The sequence below is a fragment of the Eumetopias jubatus genome, unplaced genomic scaffold (assembly GCF_037043125.1).
Source record: "Eumetopias jubatus isolate StellerSeaLion01/CBP00866 unplaced genomic scaffold, mEumJub1_p1.0 scaffold_7, whole genome shotgun sequence".
NCBI classification, from domain to species: Eukaryota; Metazoa; Chordata; class Mammalia; order Carnivora; family Otariidae; genus Eumetopias; species Eumetopias jubatus.
The window spans coordinates 99,735,848-99,749,660 of NW_028274813.1; the positions used below are offsets into that span (position 1 = coordinate 99,735,848).

At 43.5% G+C, this 13,813-nt stretch overlaps 1 protein-coding gene across 1 annotated transcript in view; it reads right to left on the reverse strand.

The window, feature by feature from the left end:
- MYO1E (myosin IE) overlaps nucleotides 1–13,813 on the reverse strand; it is a 188,818-nt gene that overhangs the window by 49,095 nt on the left and 125,910 nt on the right. The window contains exons 10-16 of the mRNA XM_028100077.2: nucleotides 10,920–11,116; nucleotides 8,191–8,271; nucleotides 7,803–7,889; nucleotides 5,275–5,361; nucleotides 4,115–4,282; nucleotides 2,879–2,964; nucleotides 755–836 (exon numbers count right to left, since the gene is read on the reverse strand). Of these exons, the coding sequence (XP_027955878.1) occupies nucleotides 755–836; nucleotides 2,879–2,964; nucleotides 4,115–4,282; nucleotides 5,275–5,361; nucleotides 7,803–7,889; nucleotides 8,191–8,271; nucleotides 10,920–11,116 (788 nt within the window). The remainder of the gene's footprint in view (nucleotides 1–754; nucleotides 837–2,878; nucleotides 2,965–4,114; nucleotides 4,283–5,274; nucleotides 5,362–7,802; nucleotides 7,890–8,190; nucleotides 8,272–10,919; nucleotides 11,117–13,813) is intronic.

Genomic DNA, 13,813 nt, shown 5'->3' on the forward strand with positions numbered 1-13,813 from the left:
CTACTGTTAATCATTCGATGGTCCTATGGAGTATCAAATTGGGGTGGTATTTAACTGGTATGATTTTTTTAAAAAATAGTTTAGTGACTTTCTCACAGAATTACATGACTAAGTGTGTCTGACACAGCCTCTAAGTTCAGAGTGTAATTAGGGACAATGAATTTCATCACACAGTGGCTTAGATAACACAGTGCACTCTCCACAGGGGCTCCCCAAAAACACTGGAGGAACTCCTTCTAGATGTTAAGACATGACCGGGCCAGATGTGCCCTTAATTTGCAGAAAGAAGGGGCTTGCAAAATCCAGTGGGGAGGGGGCTTAAACTGCCCCTGTGAGACCCAGGAGGATTCCAGGTACGTGAAGTTCCATAATTGGCAAGTGTTGGGGTCTGGTAAAAGGTCATCAAAATCCAAAATGTAAATGTGGTTCTCAATCCTAAAATTTTCTCTGCTCGTTTAATGTGAATTCTTCCAGATTCCTATTAAAGCCATTTCCTCGTAGAAAGTAGCTGATTATCATCCGCTGACTGTGAAGCTATGAGGTGTTTAATGTCCATTTGGGGTTTCGGGACAGCCAAGTCCAATTCGACGTGCATCCTCTCCCTTTTTTCAAGCAGCGGCATTACGTCTGGGCATCTTCTGTAACCGGGCTGATACATCTCACTGACCTCATCCTGGCCCTGGGGTGCAGTTCCTGACTGCTAGAAAACCCTGCCTCTTACAGGCATCTATAAACCTCCCCAAATAGAACAAACCTTTATTTTGCTTCCGGCAGTAGTCGGGCGCCCCTTCTTGTCAGCTTGCAGATTTTCTGGAAATAAGGACTTTATAAAAGGCCTGGGAAAGGGAGAAAGAAAATGGATTAGCAATCAGTGGGCACCTCAGGGGCTGAAAGCCTACTTCCATGGAGAATGGACAGAAAGGCCATGCAGAAGTGCACAATCTTGGCTCCAGAAAGCTCCATCTGACTCAAAGCACGCGCCATCAAGGTGTGACTCGCGGAAATAAGCAGTGGACAAGAGAAACAGAGGAAGAATTCTAAGATCTAAGCACCTTAGCGTCTAAGCCTGGAAAACACATTTTAAAACTCTGCCTTTTGAATTTGCCCACTCACTGGAACCAAGGTATACCTTGACGAGGGGACACACGGAGGGAGTCAGTACGGGTTTGCTGCATTAAGATTAGTAAGACAGACAGGAGCTCGGGTATGTGTATGAACTGTTGGGATCCAGTGCAGATCCTGATCTGATCTAAGGCAGGGTTTCTCCATCTTGGTGCTACTGATATTGGGATCTGAGGCTGGAGAATTCTTTGTTGGGGTCGGGAGGGGTAGGCTCCCCTACACACTGTAGGATATTTTGCAGCATCGGTGACCTTTGCCTACTCGATGCCAGTAGTCCACTGTGCCTCCTGCCCCTGCAAAAAACCTTGACAAACTGCGCTTTTGAGTACAAGTCATTTTAAGCGGAATAGCAGTAATTCACCAATCCTTTGCCTGTTGAATAGATTTTCATTAGTCACTCCAATGGAGCTGCATTTGTTCATATGCACCAAGGCACGGGGCAGGGACAATGTCCTAGTAACCTCAGTGCCTCTGGTGTCTGGACACAGCCTGGTACACGGTGGGTGCTTGATAAATATGTGCTAGCTGACTGAATAAAGTCATCCGTGTAAACCGGCAATCTGACCCTCAAATTCAATTCCTCCTAAATGGCTTTGGGGCCACCTCGAATTTTCTAGGAAGTCTCCCCACAATCTACTTTTAACTTGACCAGACGTGATTACAGATTTTTGCAGCAAACATGTTTAATAAGCAACAGACCATGTCTATAGGACAGCAGTTTATGTGGGAGCATCAGTAGCTCTCAAACTCGGCAGTAATTTTAATAATAATAAAAAAAAAAATCTGAAAGCAGGTCTGCACCTGACAGGCATAAAAACCCATGAGGCAGGACTTTCGGCTGACCTGACGTTTTAAGAGAGGAGCAAATCAATTTTCTGTGTTTTCAAACGAAAACAAATTCAGGATCTCCAAAGCTAGGGCGTGAGCACGGGGAAGTACAGCACGGGGAGATGTGGGCCAGGGGAGTTTGGGCGGGCGGGGGATGGAAGAGAATGAAATGGAGAAGAACAACTTCTGGCCAAAGCCTGAAAAGCACACTTGTTTTTCTTTCTTTTTTCTTTTTTTAAATTTTATTTATTTATTTGACAGAGAGAGACACAGCGAGAGAGAGAACACAAGCAGGGGGAGCGGGAGAGGGAGAAACAGGCTTCCCTTGGAGCAGGGAGCCCAATGCGGGGCTCGATCCCAGGACCCTGGGATCATGACCTGAGCCGAAGGCAGATGCTTAACGACTGAGCCACCCAGGCGCCCCAAGGATATCCCTCTTAAGTTGCCCCTCCCAAATTTCTTGGGCCATTTTCCAAGTGGTTCAGGGACACGTCATCTCACATCCTGCTAAGCCTTTAGCCATTCAAAAAATTAAGTGACCATGGAAAATTCTTGGGATGATATTCTAAGGGCAGAGTATCACAGAACCAGAACATTCCACTCTTAGTCAGAAATGGTCATCCCAACCCAACCCCAGGGTAGTCGCCTCTCTCTGATTATACTGCTGAAAATGATGAAGCTAGGGGCCCTGAAGGGCATGCACATAGCACACAGAATCTGGAGGCAGAAGATGTTAGGGGTACATGGGATTGGAAAAGAAAAATTATTATGAAAAACCAAATTGTCCATTAATAATCTGGACCTGAGAACTCAAAGGAACTAAACTGCTGACCACTCAAATGCCACAAGTTGTTGTTGTTGTTGTTTTTAAACACTAAAAATTTGATCAAAACTACATCCCATGTCAGATAAGGCAAAATACACTTACAACTCACTGCTCTGCATAAGCTCGATCAGATCCATAAAAAGCACATCACGGTTCCTTTCACAAAAGCCATCCATGTCATAGGATACCTGGCCAAGAATGGAAAGAAATCTAATTTTATCCTGTAAGTATTTCACCGAACAAAAAAAATCCAAGTTGGCATAGCTATTCTTACTAGAATGTGAATATTTCCAGATGTACAATAGGGATTTCATCATGAACTGTCACATTAAGGCTGTGCATGTTTTATTTAACTTGTTAGCTAACTTACGTGGTGATGGTCTGTGGATGTTGATGAGTGGCATCCGGCTGCCTACATGGCCCAGATGATCTATGACCAGGACTCCAGCTACCGTGACCACATACCCTTTCTCTAGTTAATCCACAGGACTGTCTAAGTAATAAACTTAATTCTTTTGCTAAATTTTCATTACAACAGAATAAAAGAAAACTCCTTCTGCTCATTAATCCATTGCAATGGGACATGTCATCTGAGGTTTTGCAATTTTTTCCACAAATGGTATCATAATTGGATCAAGTCAGCCAAAAGCTCATGCTCAGGGACGCTGGTTAACAAGAGCAGATGGGATGAAAGGTGAGACCAGTGGATTTCCATAGGATTAGAAGACCCTAAATATCATGACCTCAACTCACTTATCTTTGTATCACCAGCACCTAGACAAAACCTGGTACCCGGGAGGCACCCAATAATCATGCATCTTATGAGGACCAACATCAAAAGCAAGCCTTTATTTTTATTTATTTACTTATTTTAAGTAGGCTCCGTGCCTAACACGGGGCTTGAACTCACGATCCTGAGATCAAGAGTCGGATGTTCTACTGACTGAGCCAGCCAGGGGCCCCCACAGCAAGCCTTATGTATACTCCCAGTGGCACAAGCAGGTGAGGGATACAGGCTTGTGATTGTTGCAAGAGGCAAGACAAAAATCCATTCCTTCAGCAGTTAATATACACGCCAGGGCAATTCATGATTTAAAAATATGCAGTAGTGTCTACTACCCTTTGGTCTGCCTCTGCAAATACCTCATTGGTCCCGTGTTGTTGAATGAATGGATGACCGCTGAATGAATAAAATACAGTGAGGCAGATGAAGCTATACGGATATTGTTATCAGTTGCCTCATGAGAAAACAGATCACAGACCCAACGGCTTAATGAAGGCAGACATTGGGAAGGGTAACTTCTCCTATCCCGCGGGGCCCCCGTTCTCTGGACATACCTTTCCAGCATAATGGTGAATAATGAAGCCTTGGTTCCAGCTGTTGAAGTGCTCGTGATTTCCAATCTGCATCTGAAGTTTCTGCAGGAGCGTCTGATCTGCCCCCTCCCCTACTGCATGCATCGTGGCACACACGTCATCCAGGATGCTCATGATCCCAGGAGGGTTCTGATGGGACCAAGAGAGCAAAGCCCCAATTCAGCGACTGTTGAAAGCCCCAGTTCAGTGGCTTATTGGGTCTTTTCTTTAGCAAGGAAATGGTTCTCCAGACTCAAGATACCATCTTGAAAGTCAGTCTTTCCCTTTGAGCAAGAATGCCATTAATAATCCCAAATGGGAGTTAACTGCTTGGATCTAATGATGGAGCAAAGTTCATTTTCAAAAAAAAAGGTTTAACTCCCTGAAGTTCTATTCAAACTCATATAAAGATCACTATCTGTTGACTCCTATTTGTACTAAGTTGCTTTTAAAAACCCAAAAGAAAAATGAAAACATTTTCCTTTGACCCTAATTCATTTCCTAATGTTCACTTTCAGCCTGTTACCCACAGAGGCATGGTTTACACGGTTATAGAGTGGACACATTCTCTCATGCATTACTCTTTTCGCATAACATTATTTTATAAACAATCTCCATGCTTTACATAGTCTTCATACTTACTATTTTAATGGCTGTATTTTCCTGCTCTGATATGCTATAGGTTATTTAAAGACTGAATTGTCTTTGGATGTTTTTACTGTTACCAGTTTTGGACTTTTATAAAAAACTAAACCAAACAAACAGTACTGTGGAGATCTCTGCCTACACCCTTCTTGTTTTCTTTTGGATAAATTTTAGGGCTACAGTCCTAGGAACTGTATAGATGGTCCAGAAGGCAGGGCCAATTCTATGCCTCTGCATTCTCTATGCCACCCATTTAAGTCACAGACATCTTCTCTCAGAATTCAGTAACAACTTCCATTTGTAAACTGGCATTTTATTCATATACACATGTTCATATTACTACACAGACATCTATACACACAACTGATGTCATTGCTAAAATTCTCTGCAAATCAGAGTTGTCACTTCCCCTACTCTAAAGCAATGACACAAGAGAACAAAAACCCACTTGACATAAACCTGTGTGCAGTGAAGAGACACACCAGACTGATACTTACAACTTTGTTCTCTATGAGGTCACACACAATTTTGTTATTAAAGTACTCAATGGGTGTCCATCTTATTCCCTCTTGAACATATTCTTCCTGAGGGACAGAAAGCGGGGATTCACATTATTACCCAGTGAAGACTAGCTAGAGTGCCACACAGATGACTAGTAAGGCACAGAGATCACAATGAAAGAAAAATTGGAATGCCCTTTGACATAAAATGGGAACAGAAAGGAACATTTCATTGCTTGGTAATTTTCTTTTTCTTTTTCTTTCTTTCTTTCTTTCTCTCTCTCTCTCTCTTTCTTTCTTTCTCTCTCTCTCTCTTTCCTTCTTTTTAAGAAAACTCTGTGCCCAACGTGGGGCTCAAACACACGACCCTGAGATGAAGAGTCAAATGCTCTACCGACTAAGCCAGCCAGATGCCTCATGCTTGGTAATTTTTAGTTTGAACCCTATGAAATTTGTTACCACACAATCATTTTCGATATTCAAACGATGGCAATTTAGTACGGCTTAACCTACAGGTCCAGTTACAAAATCATCTCTTTGAATTTAATGTAAGGACAGCGGTACGGATTAGCCTCGAGGCACCCAAAGGGAAGGCCTCTCACTCATGCGAGTTGCTCATTTAACTTGATGAACACCACCACGTTCTCCTGGTTTCCTTCCTTCCTCACCAGTCTTGCTTTGTCAACTTCTTTCCAGATCTTCACCTGATGGAGTCTCTGGACTCAATCTTCCAGCCTTCCTATATTCTCAGCCCTGCTTCTCTAGGGGATTTCAATCAATCCCATGGTTTTAAATAGAACCTGCAGGCTAATGACCCCCAAATTCATTTCTCTAGTCTAGACTTCCCCCGTGAATTCCAGGGTCATGCACATTTCATACATTAGAGTCTCTGTTCAGACGTGTCACAGGCCTTACAGATGGAACTTGTTCACTGGAGATCTGATTCGGCATTTCCCCACCATCGCCACCCAACTCTCCTAATCTCACTCTTGAGCAAATCGCCTCACCATTGGCCCTGTGATTCAAGCTACAAAGGGAGCAATCATCTTCAATTCCTCTTTCCTTCTTGGCTTCTTGCGAATTATTTTGAGCAAGTCATGCTGACTCACTTTCCAAAACACAAGCTGAATCTGACCACCTCTCATGGTGTTACTATCTCTAATGGTACCATCATTGTCTACACCCCCACCATTTCTTGCCCAGTCTCCTAACTGGTTTTTAAACTTCCTACTCCTATTTGTCTTCCCCTCAGCCCACTCCACAAGTCTATAGAGCCTGAATAACCTTTTCAAAAACACAAATCAGACCATGTCATGCTCTGCTCAAAATTCCCCCAGGGTTTCCCATCACACTTCCTACAAAATGTGAAGCTTTTGCCACGCTGGACAACATTCCTATATGACCTAGGCTCTGCCTACATCATCCGGTCTCAGTCCCTACCACCCTTTACCCTAGGTGTTTTGCGCTAGCTGCTCTGACGGGATGGAAGGCTCGAACACCAGGGCAGAGATTTATGTGGAAACCGCTGCTCAGTGAGATTGCCAGGCAGAGGCACGAACACTTCCATAACTTAATGTCCCCCAAATAGCCTTTCACATGTATAGTGGGTTGCATGTGTCCCCCAAGATTTCATGTCCTAGAACTTCGAAATGGAAGGTTTTGGAAATAGGATCTTTGAAATATAGTTAAGCTAAGAATCTTGTAAATGAAATCATCCTGGATTGAGGGTGATCCCTTAATCCGATGACTGGTGTCTTTACAAGAGAAAGAAGAGGGAGATTTGGGCACAGAGAGACACACAGAGAAGAAAAGCCACATGAAGGTAGAGGCAGAGCCTGGAGTTACACTGACACAGAACAAAGACCACCAGGAGCCTCAGAAGCTGGAAGAGGCTAGGAAGGCGTGTGGCCCTAGGGACATTATGGTTTCAGACTCTGGCCTCCCGAACTGTGACAGAAGACATTTCTGTTGTTTCAAGCCACTCAGTTGGTGGTACGTTGTGACAGCAACCCTAGGAATCCAAAACAACATGGAACCCAGAATCAAAGGGAACCTGCCCTGAACTCTGAGGAGAAACTATAACCAAGGCATGTTCCTTCAAGTCAGAATGAAAACTACGAGCTTTGTTAAAGACACATTGATTTTTAAGGAAGACTGGGAGTAGAGCAAATCTGAGAAAACCCAAGTTTTTCCTCTGGAACACAGTCCATGCCATCGACAATTGGGGTTGGAACTAGGTTTCCATTTTCCACTTGGTCAATGAGTCAGAGTAGTAAAAGCAGCCAGTAATAAGTCCAACTTCAAAACATCATTTGCTTAAAGGAGAAAGAAACTGTAGCAGATGGTGTTTACACTTCATAGACTAAAATGTCACAACGGCATAGGGTTTTTCTGCCTGACTTTATTAAGTATATTTCCTAATACAAGACTAAAACTTGAATCTAGTACCAAAAGAGAGACTTTCCTATCTTTTAAAAAAAAACACACTGGAAATAACACAGGAGGAAAGAAGAGGGACTGCTTACCTGTTCTGCCTTTAATGTCAGCTCAATAAAAATCTGCTGTAATTTTTCATTGACAAAATTGATACAGAACTGTTCAAAGCCATTTTTCTGTGGAAAAAAAAAGTTACTTGCATGTAATTGTTTCTGTGAAATCATTATGCAGTCATTTCTTAAGCGGTTAAGTGAAATGTTTCAATGTGAGAAGCCTTAACAGAAATGTTGGCGGCATCGGTAGACAGCAACATAGTTTATATTTAGGAGAAACTAATTTAGTAAAGGTACATGAATAACTTAAACAGAGGCAAAAAGGAACTATAGTGGGTTTTTTTCCATTACCTAGAACTGTTTCTTTTAAGCCAGATGAAATGCACCACCCTCCCACAGCCCCACTTGTTCAAACTGGCCTTACCTGGAATATTTCAAAGCCATAGATGTCCAGGACGCCAATGTTGTATTCTTCATGGTCCTTCTCCATTGCTTTGTTGATGGACTAGGAGAAAGTAACCAGCATGGCAATTAACTCATTTTCTTTCCTCTCAGAAAGGGGCACACGTGGGGGAAAGGGAAAGGTACTGTCCCCAGCAAATGCTACTGTGGGCTGGAACAGAGGATGACAAGAAGAGAGGTGACTCGCAGCTTCAAAAAAAGGCTTGCTGCAAGGTCAAGTACTCTGGGAAGCCACCAGGATCCGAAAAAGCTACTGTTTTTTAACGATGAAAGCCATTAACTTCTGGCAGCTAGTTTTTCCTCAGGAAGTCTGGAGAATTGGAAGAAAATGTCATCTCGGATGACTGAAGTAAAACCTACTTCGTGTAAAGAACCAATAAGACAACATCCATAAATATTACTTCCACTGACCCCATTCAGTAGCCACGTATTGGCCCCCAACACAGCTGGGAGGGGTATCAACGTGACGACAATGTCTGGTGCTGGAAGCTTAGAGAGAGGGTGAGCCGGCTACGGATAATAATACCAATCATTATTATGAAAGTCATGAGAATATAAGCAGCCTCCGTGTATTTACCATTCACCAGTGCCCAGCTTTGCGCAGCGCTTTCCATGTGTTTCACTGAATCCTCACTATGATTTTGCCAACGACGGTGACATTAGAATCCCCAAGGCTGCCCTGGGCCAGGGGCAGGGTCTGAGGTTCCATGGAATGGCACGTCTACCACGTCTGTGTTCTGGATCACTGTGAGAAGGGACATGCAAGCCCACGGCCAGACCTAACTCGAGAGGGTGGGTGCGGGTTCCACCAGGGGCCTCAGACAGGCAGGCGGGGCAGGCAGGGACAGAGGAGAAAAGTTCCCGGAGATGGTGAACACCTGGATGAATGTGGAAGCACCAGAGGTGTTTTCCGAGCCAAGAAAATGACGTGGCCTCTTTTGTGAGCTAATGCGTCATGACACACAGCCCTCAGCCCTGTGCCTGGCTCTTGCTCACTGCCCAGGAAATGTTAGCTCTAGTTACATGGGGCGTCCATCTGCTTTTACCACACAAAAAATTAAGGGCAGGCAAAAAGAAAGTAAGGTAGGAAGCCCAGCCCTGGAAGGCATGGGACGGGGAAACAAAGAGATGAGAATCGTGGGTTCTACTGTCAACTCTGCATCACTCTCTTGCTGAACGGCCTCGGGCAAATCCACCAATCCCTAGGCTTAAGATTCCCTTGTCAGTAAAACTAGGAGTCTGGACAAGTTAAAAGGATGATTAATCCTTAGTATGACCCTGACCTTCCCCAGAAAGTACACAAAATAATTACCCTGTCCTGCCCTGCCCTACTCAACCCTAACCACACCTAACCACACTTTAAGCCTGATAGATGTTGTTGCCAGGATTCACACAGATGTTTTGGAGCAAATGGCCATGGTGCGCTTCTTGCCCTAGGGCTCCCCTACGGTTCTTTCTAGCTTGAATGTATAAAAGGCAGAGGGGTAGAAGAGCTAGAACGCGGCCAAAGTACCTGGGTGTGATTCCTAGATTTATCACTTAATGGTAGTGTGACTTTGGCTAAGTTCCTTAGCCCCTCCATACCTAAGTTATCCGTAAAACGGGGATAATAATGCCTGGGTCGGGTGGTTGTGGGAAGAATCGCACTGTTTTGTCCTAAAATACTTAGAATGGCATCTGGCACATAGTAAGGCCTGCAGAAGTGTTTGCTATTTTATTCTACCATTCAGAGGCTACGATGATTAGCACAGGCTGTCCCTGGCAGTTCCATACGGTTGAGAGACTAATTTTCAGAGTCTACACATGGTGTACATATATATATATATATATATATATATATATATATATATATATATATGCTTATGCCATCATATAAACAGTCTATGGTAGTTTTAAAATATACCTAAAAACTCTTTAATACACTTCCCTTCAAAAGGTAGAATCTAATTCTCCTCCCCTTAACGGTGGGCTGTACTTAGTAACTTGCTTCTAACGAACAGAATATGGCAGAGTGTCAATATTCGAGTCCAAGCTTACAAATTAAAAGCTTTGTGGCTTCTTCCGTGTTCTCTCTCTTAGATCACTCCGTCTAGGCGAAACCAACTGCCACGTTGTGAGGACATTCAAACAGCCCAAAAGAAGGCTCATGCAGCAGGGAGCAGAGGCGTCCTGCCTAAAGCCATACAAGCGCACCAGCTTAGGATGAGACCTTCCAAGCCTTCAGATGACTGTAGCTGCAATCATCTTCTGGACTTCAGCCTCAACCCTACGTCAGAACCACTAAGCTAAGTCACTTGCAGAAACTGTGACAGAATAAATGCTTATTGGTTTAAGCCAATAAATTTAGGGTTAATCTTTAACATAGCAATACATGACAAATACAGTATTCTAAAGCTTTAGGCTCAAGAGTCAACCAAGTTTCATGACCACGGGTCTTCCCCTTTTCTGTTCTGTAGTTCTGGCTTTACTAAATATTTTGTCCATAAGAAGCTGTTACCGTATTAATGTCTTGCTGGACAATTCTAGAAGCAAAAGTGGGATTCAATAATCCCAGGCTGAAAGGATAAAAAGTGGAGGAGTAAGCTAATGGTTATAAGGAACAGGTCAAAACATGAAAACAAAGCCCTTAGTAGTTTTACTCTTTAGAGCTGAGCCGTGAAACGCCACCAGCGTTAACTTGCGTTTACTTACATCTACCAAGAAGTCAAAGACTCGGGCGTGCAGAGCCTTGGCGAGGGCGTCCCTGGTGTAACAGGCCTGCTCCACGTTGAGCGTCACGTGGATGGACTCCGACTTGCCTCCCCACTTGCTATCCATCTGCCGGCTTGTGAGCTTTTCTTTCAACCTGTCCTGGTTTATCCCCAGAAGATATGCAGGAAAAGCCAAAACTACAGAAAACAAAATAAAACATGACTGTCTTTCAGAATTTTAACAATTCATTTCGTAAACACGCAGAGGCACTTTTATGTGTGCACACGTGCACCTACAAGACACAAGACACCATCATTGGCCCCCCAAAAACTTTCACTCTAGTGAAGACTGCTTGTCAGCAGTCTCACACACACACCCATCCACTTTGCTTTTCTCAATTGTTCTATTACATGAGTCAATTCCTATGACGGCTGAGACTTCCAATAATACAAATCAGTGATCCAAGAAGGATGGGGAACCAATCCCCTTGCTGAGATCACAGCTACATGCCTAAAATGGACATCTCTCCAAGCTTGCAGCAAGGAAGCCCGGAAGGAAACTAAATCAAGAGATATTTCTTTGGCTCCAAAAATTGTTTTCTTCCTTTCTGGTACGGTGTTTTCATAGCATCATTCCCAAAGATGTTGAAGCACCTGGTATCAGGAAAGTAATAATGACAATATCATAATAATCATCTATTTCTTGAGCGCTTACCACATGTAGGTTTAACACAAAATGTTAAGAAATCTTGAAGAGAGTCTAGATGAGGCATGGACAGCTTACCTAATTAAGAAGCCTACTAAAAGCTGAATAGGTGATACAGGGAGAAAATAAGGTCCTGGAGGAATTTAGAACAGGAAGGTATTATGACTTGCTGGGCAGTCGAGGAAGATGTGGGACTCGGGTGGGGCCTGAAAGGATTAACAGGCTTTGAACAGATGCAGGGGAAGAGGGAAGAGGGAAGTGCAGTAGGACGTGCACAGGGGTGGAGGGAGCAGGGTGGGAGACACGGTAAAGGTGCAGGAAGTGGACCAGCATTGGCCATAGCTGGAAAGGTAGGCGGTTACAAGGTTAGGGTGAACCCTGACAGTGGAGGTCCTTGCATGGTAGGAGAAATTTAGGCTAGAGTCAAAGGGGGCCTGCATGGCTTCTGGGTGGGTGGAGGGGTGTGATTTACGAGATGTCTCTGGGAGAGGCAGATAGAGCGACACGGAGGGCACGGGTGCTATTCACCCACAGCACACCCAAGCCATCCTAAGGACACATAGTAACATGGCTTTGGTCTTTGAAGAGAAGAGCTGAATAGATGGCTTAGTAACTTATTCAGGCCATGAAACTTGCCAAGAGAGGGCCAGTGATATAAATGGATTTTCTTGATTTCTGCTCCAAATACTCTAATATGAATAAGTGACACCATTCTGGGTCATGAAAGAATGCTCAGATTTTTTGTAGTATGAATGAAAGATTTTCATGGACACAAATCCAAACTCTAAACTTGGGATATGAGTCTTCTTTTTCTGCATAAACTGTATCAACAGTTTCTGATAAAAGGATTTTGTTAAAGACTTTATGATAAGGCTCAAAAAATCACAAGCCTCCCAATAAAGAATATCTGAATTTCACAGATGGTGTTAGACTGAACGGGCTGACATTTCTCAGTAGATCCCTTCCAACGAGATTAAGTCAGTAAATGCATTTTGAAGAAGTATAATGCCAGAGCAAGGTATTTATTATCTATGCTCATGTTCTACCGAAATGCTCTGACTCGTATGAGGGCTTCCTTGTACAAAGGGCATGTGAACAAAATCAAGGCACTCATTTGCCAATGGCCAATTCCTTTAGTTTGGTTTTCATGTTAACACATATGTTTAGGAATCTGGATGGGTCTTCCACTAAATTGAAACTTAAGCTTTGCACAGGGCAAGGACGGAAGATGCCCATAGGGCAGACTAGACACATGTGTGGTTGTTGGGAGAATCAAGAGACATTTACCAAAGTGTCTGACATGTAAGAGGTCTTTACTAAGGGGAAGCTATGACGTTGGTTATTACCACCACCACTAGGCAGTTAGTCAGATAACATAACATGTCTCACTTGATACAGTAGATATTATTACCAAGGGTTTAGAGTAAATTCACCAGGGCCCCTCACTGTTCACAGTAATTACACCGCAGTAAATGCCTTGATACGATGAATAATTAGCCTCCATTTGTCTGTTTTATAAAACATGGGCGTCTCCCAAGCCCCTGATCATGCTAAAATAGGGACACAGTTAACATATTTGGTAAAAATGGGGCACCAGGGTGGCTCAGTCGTTAAGCATCTGCCTTCGGTTCAGGACGTGATCCCAGGGTCCTGGGATCGAGCCCCGCATCGGGCTCCCTGCTCAGTGGAAAAACCTGCTTCTCCCTCTCCCACTCCCCCTGCTTGTGTTCCCTCTCTCGCTGTGTCTCTCTGTCAAATAAATAAATACAATCTTTAAAAATAAATAAATAAAAGTAAGATAAAATATTTGGTAAAACTTTCTGACCATAACTAAAGAAATACAACATGAAGGGCTAAGTCCTTGGGTCCTTATCTAAGACTGAAAAAGAAACATACTAATGTCTGAGTCCCCCACAGCTTCTATAGAAGAGGTCAGGAGTGAAGGGCCAGAGGCACTTGAAAACCAAAGCATGGAATCTGGCCAAGAATCAGAGCCACAAACTTAGGGAGACCCCTAAGAAGTTTAGAGAGGAAATCTAGTACTCGCTTGGAAAAAAAAAAAAAATCCATGCCATGTTTTTCAAGTACAAGCTTTTAGGGCCCTGTATTTTCTTCAGTGGCGGCCCTGGTGCTGAAATTATAGGGCTGCTCATACTGACTTCCTTCAGGCTGTGACCTTCCATAAGCAC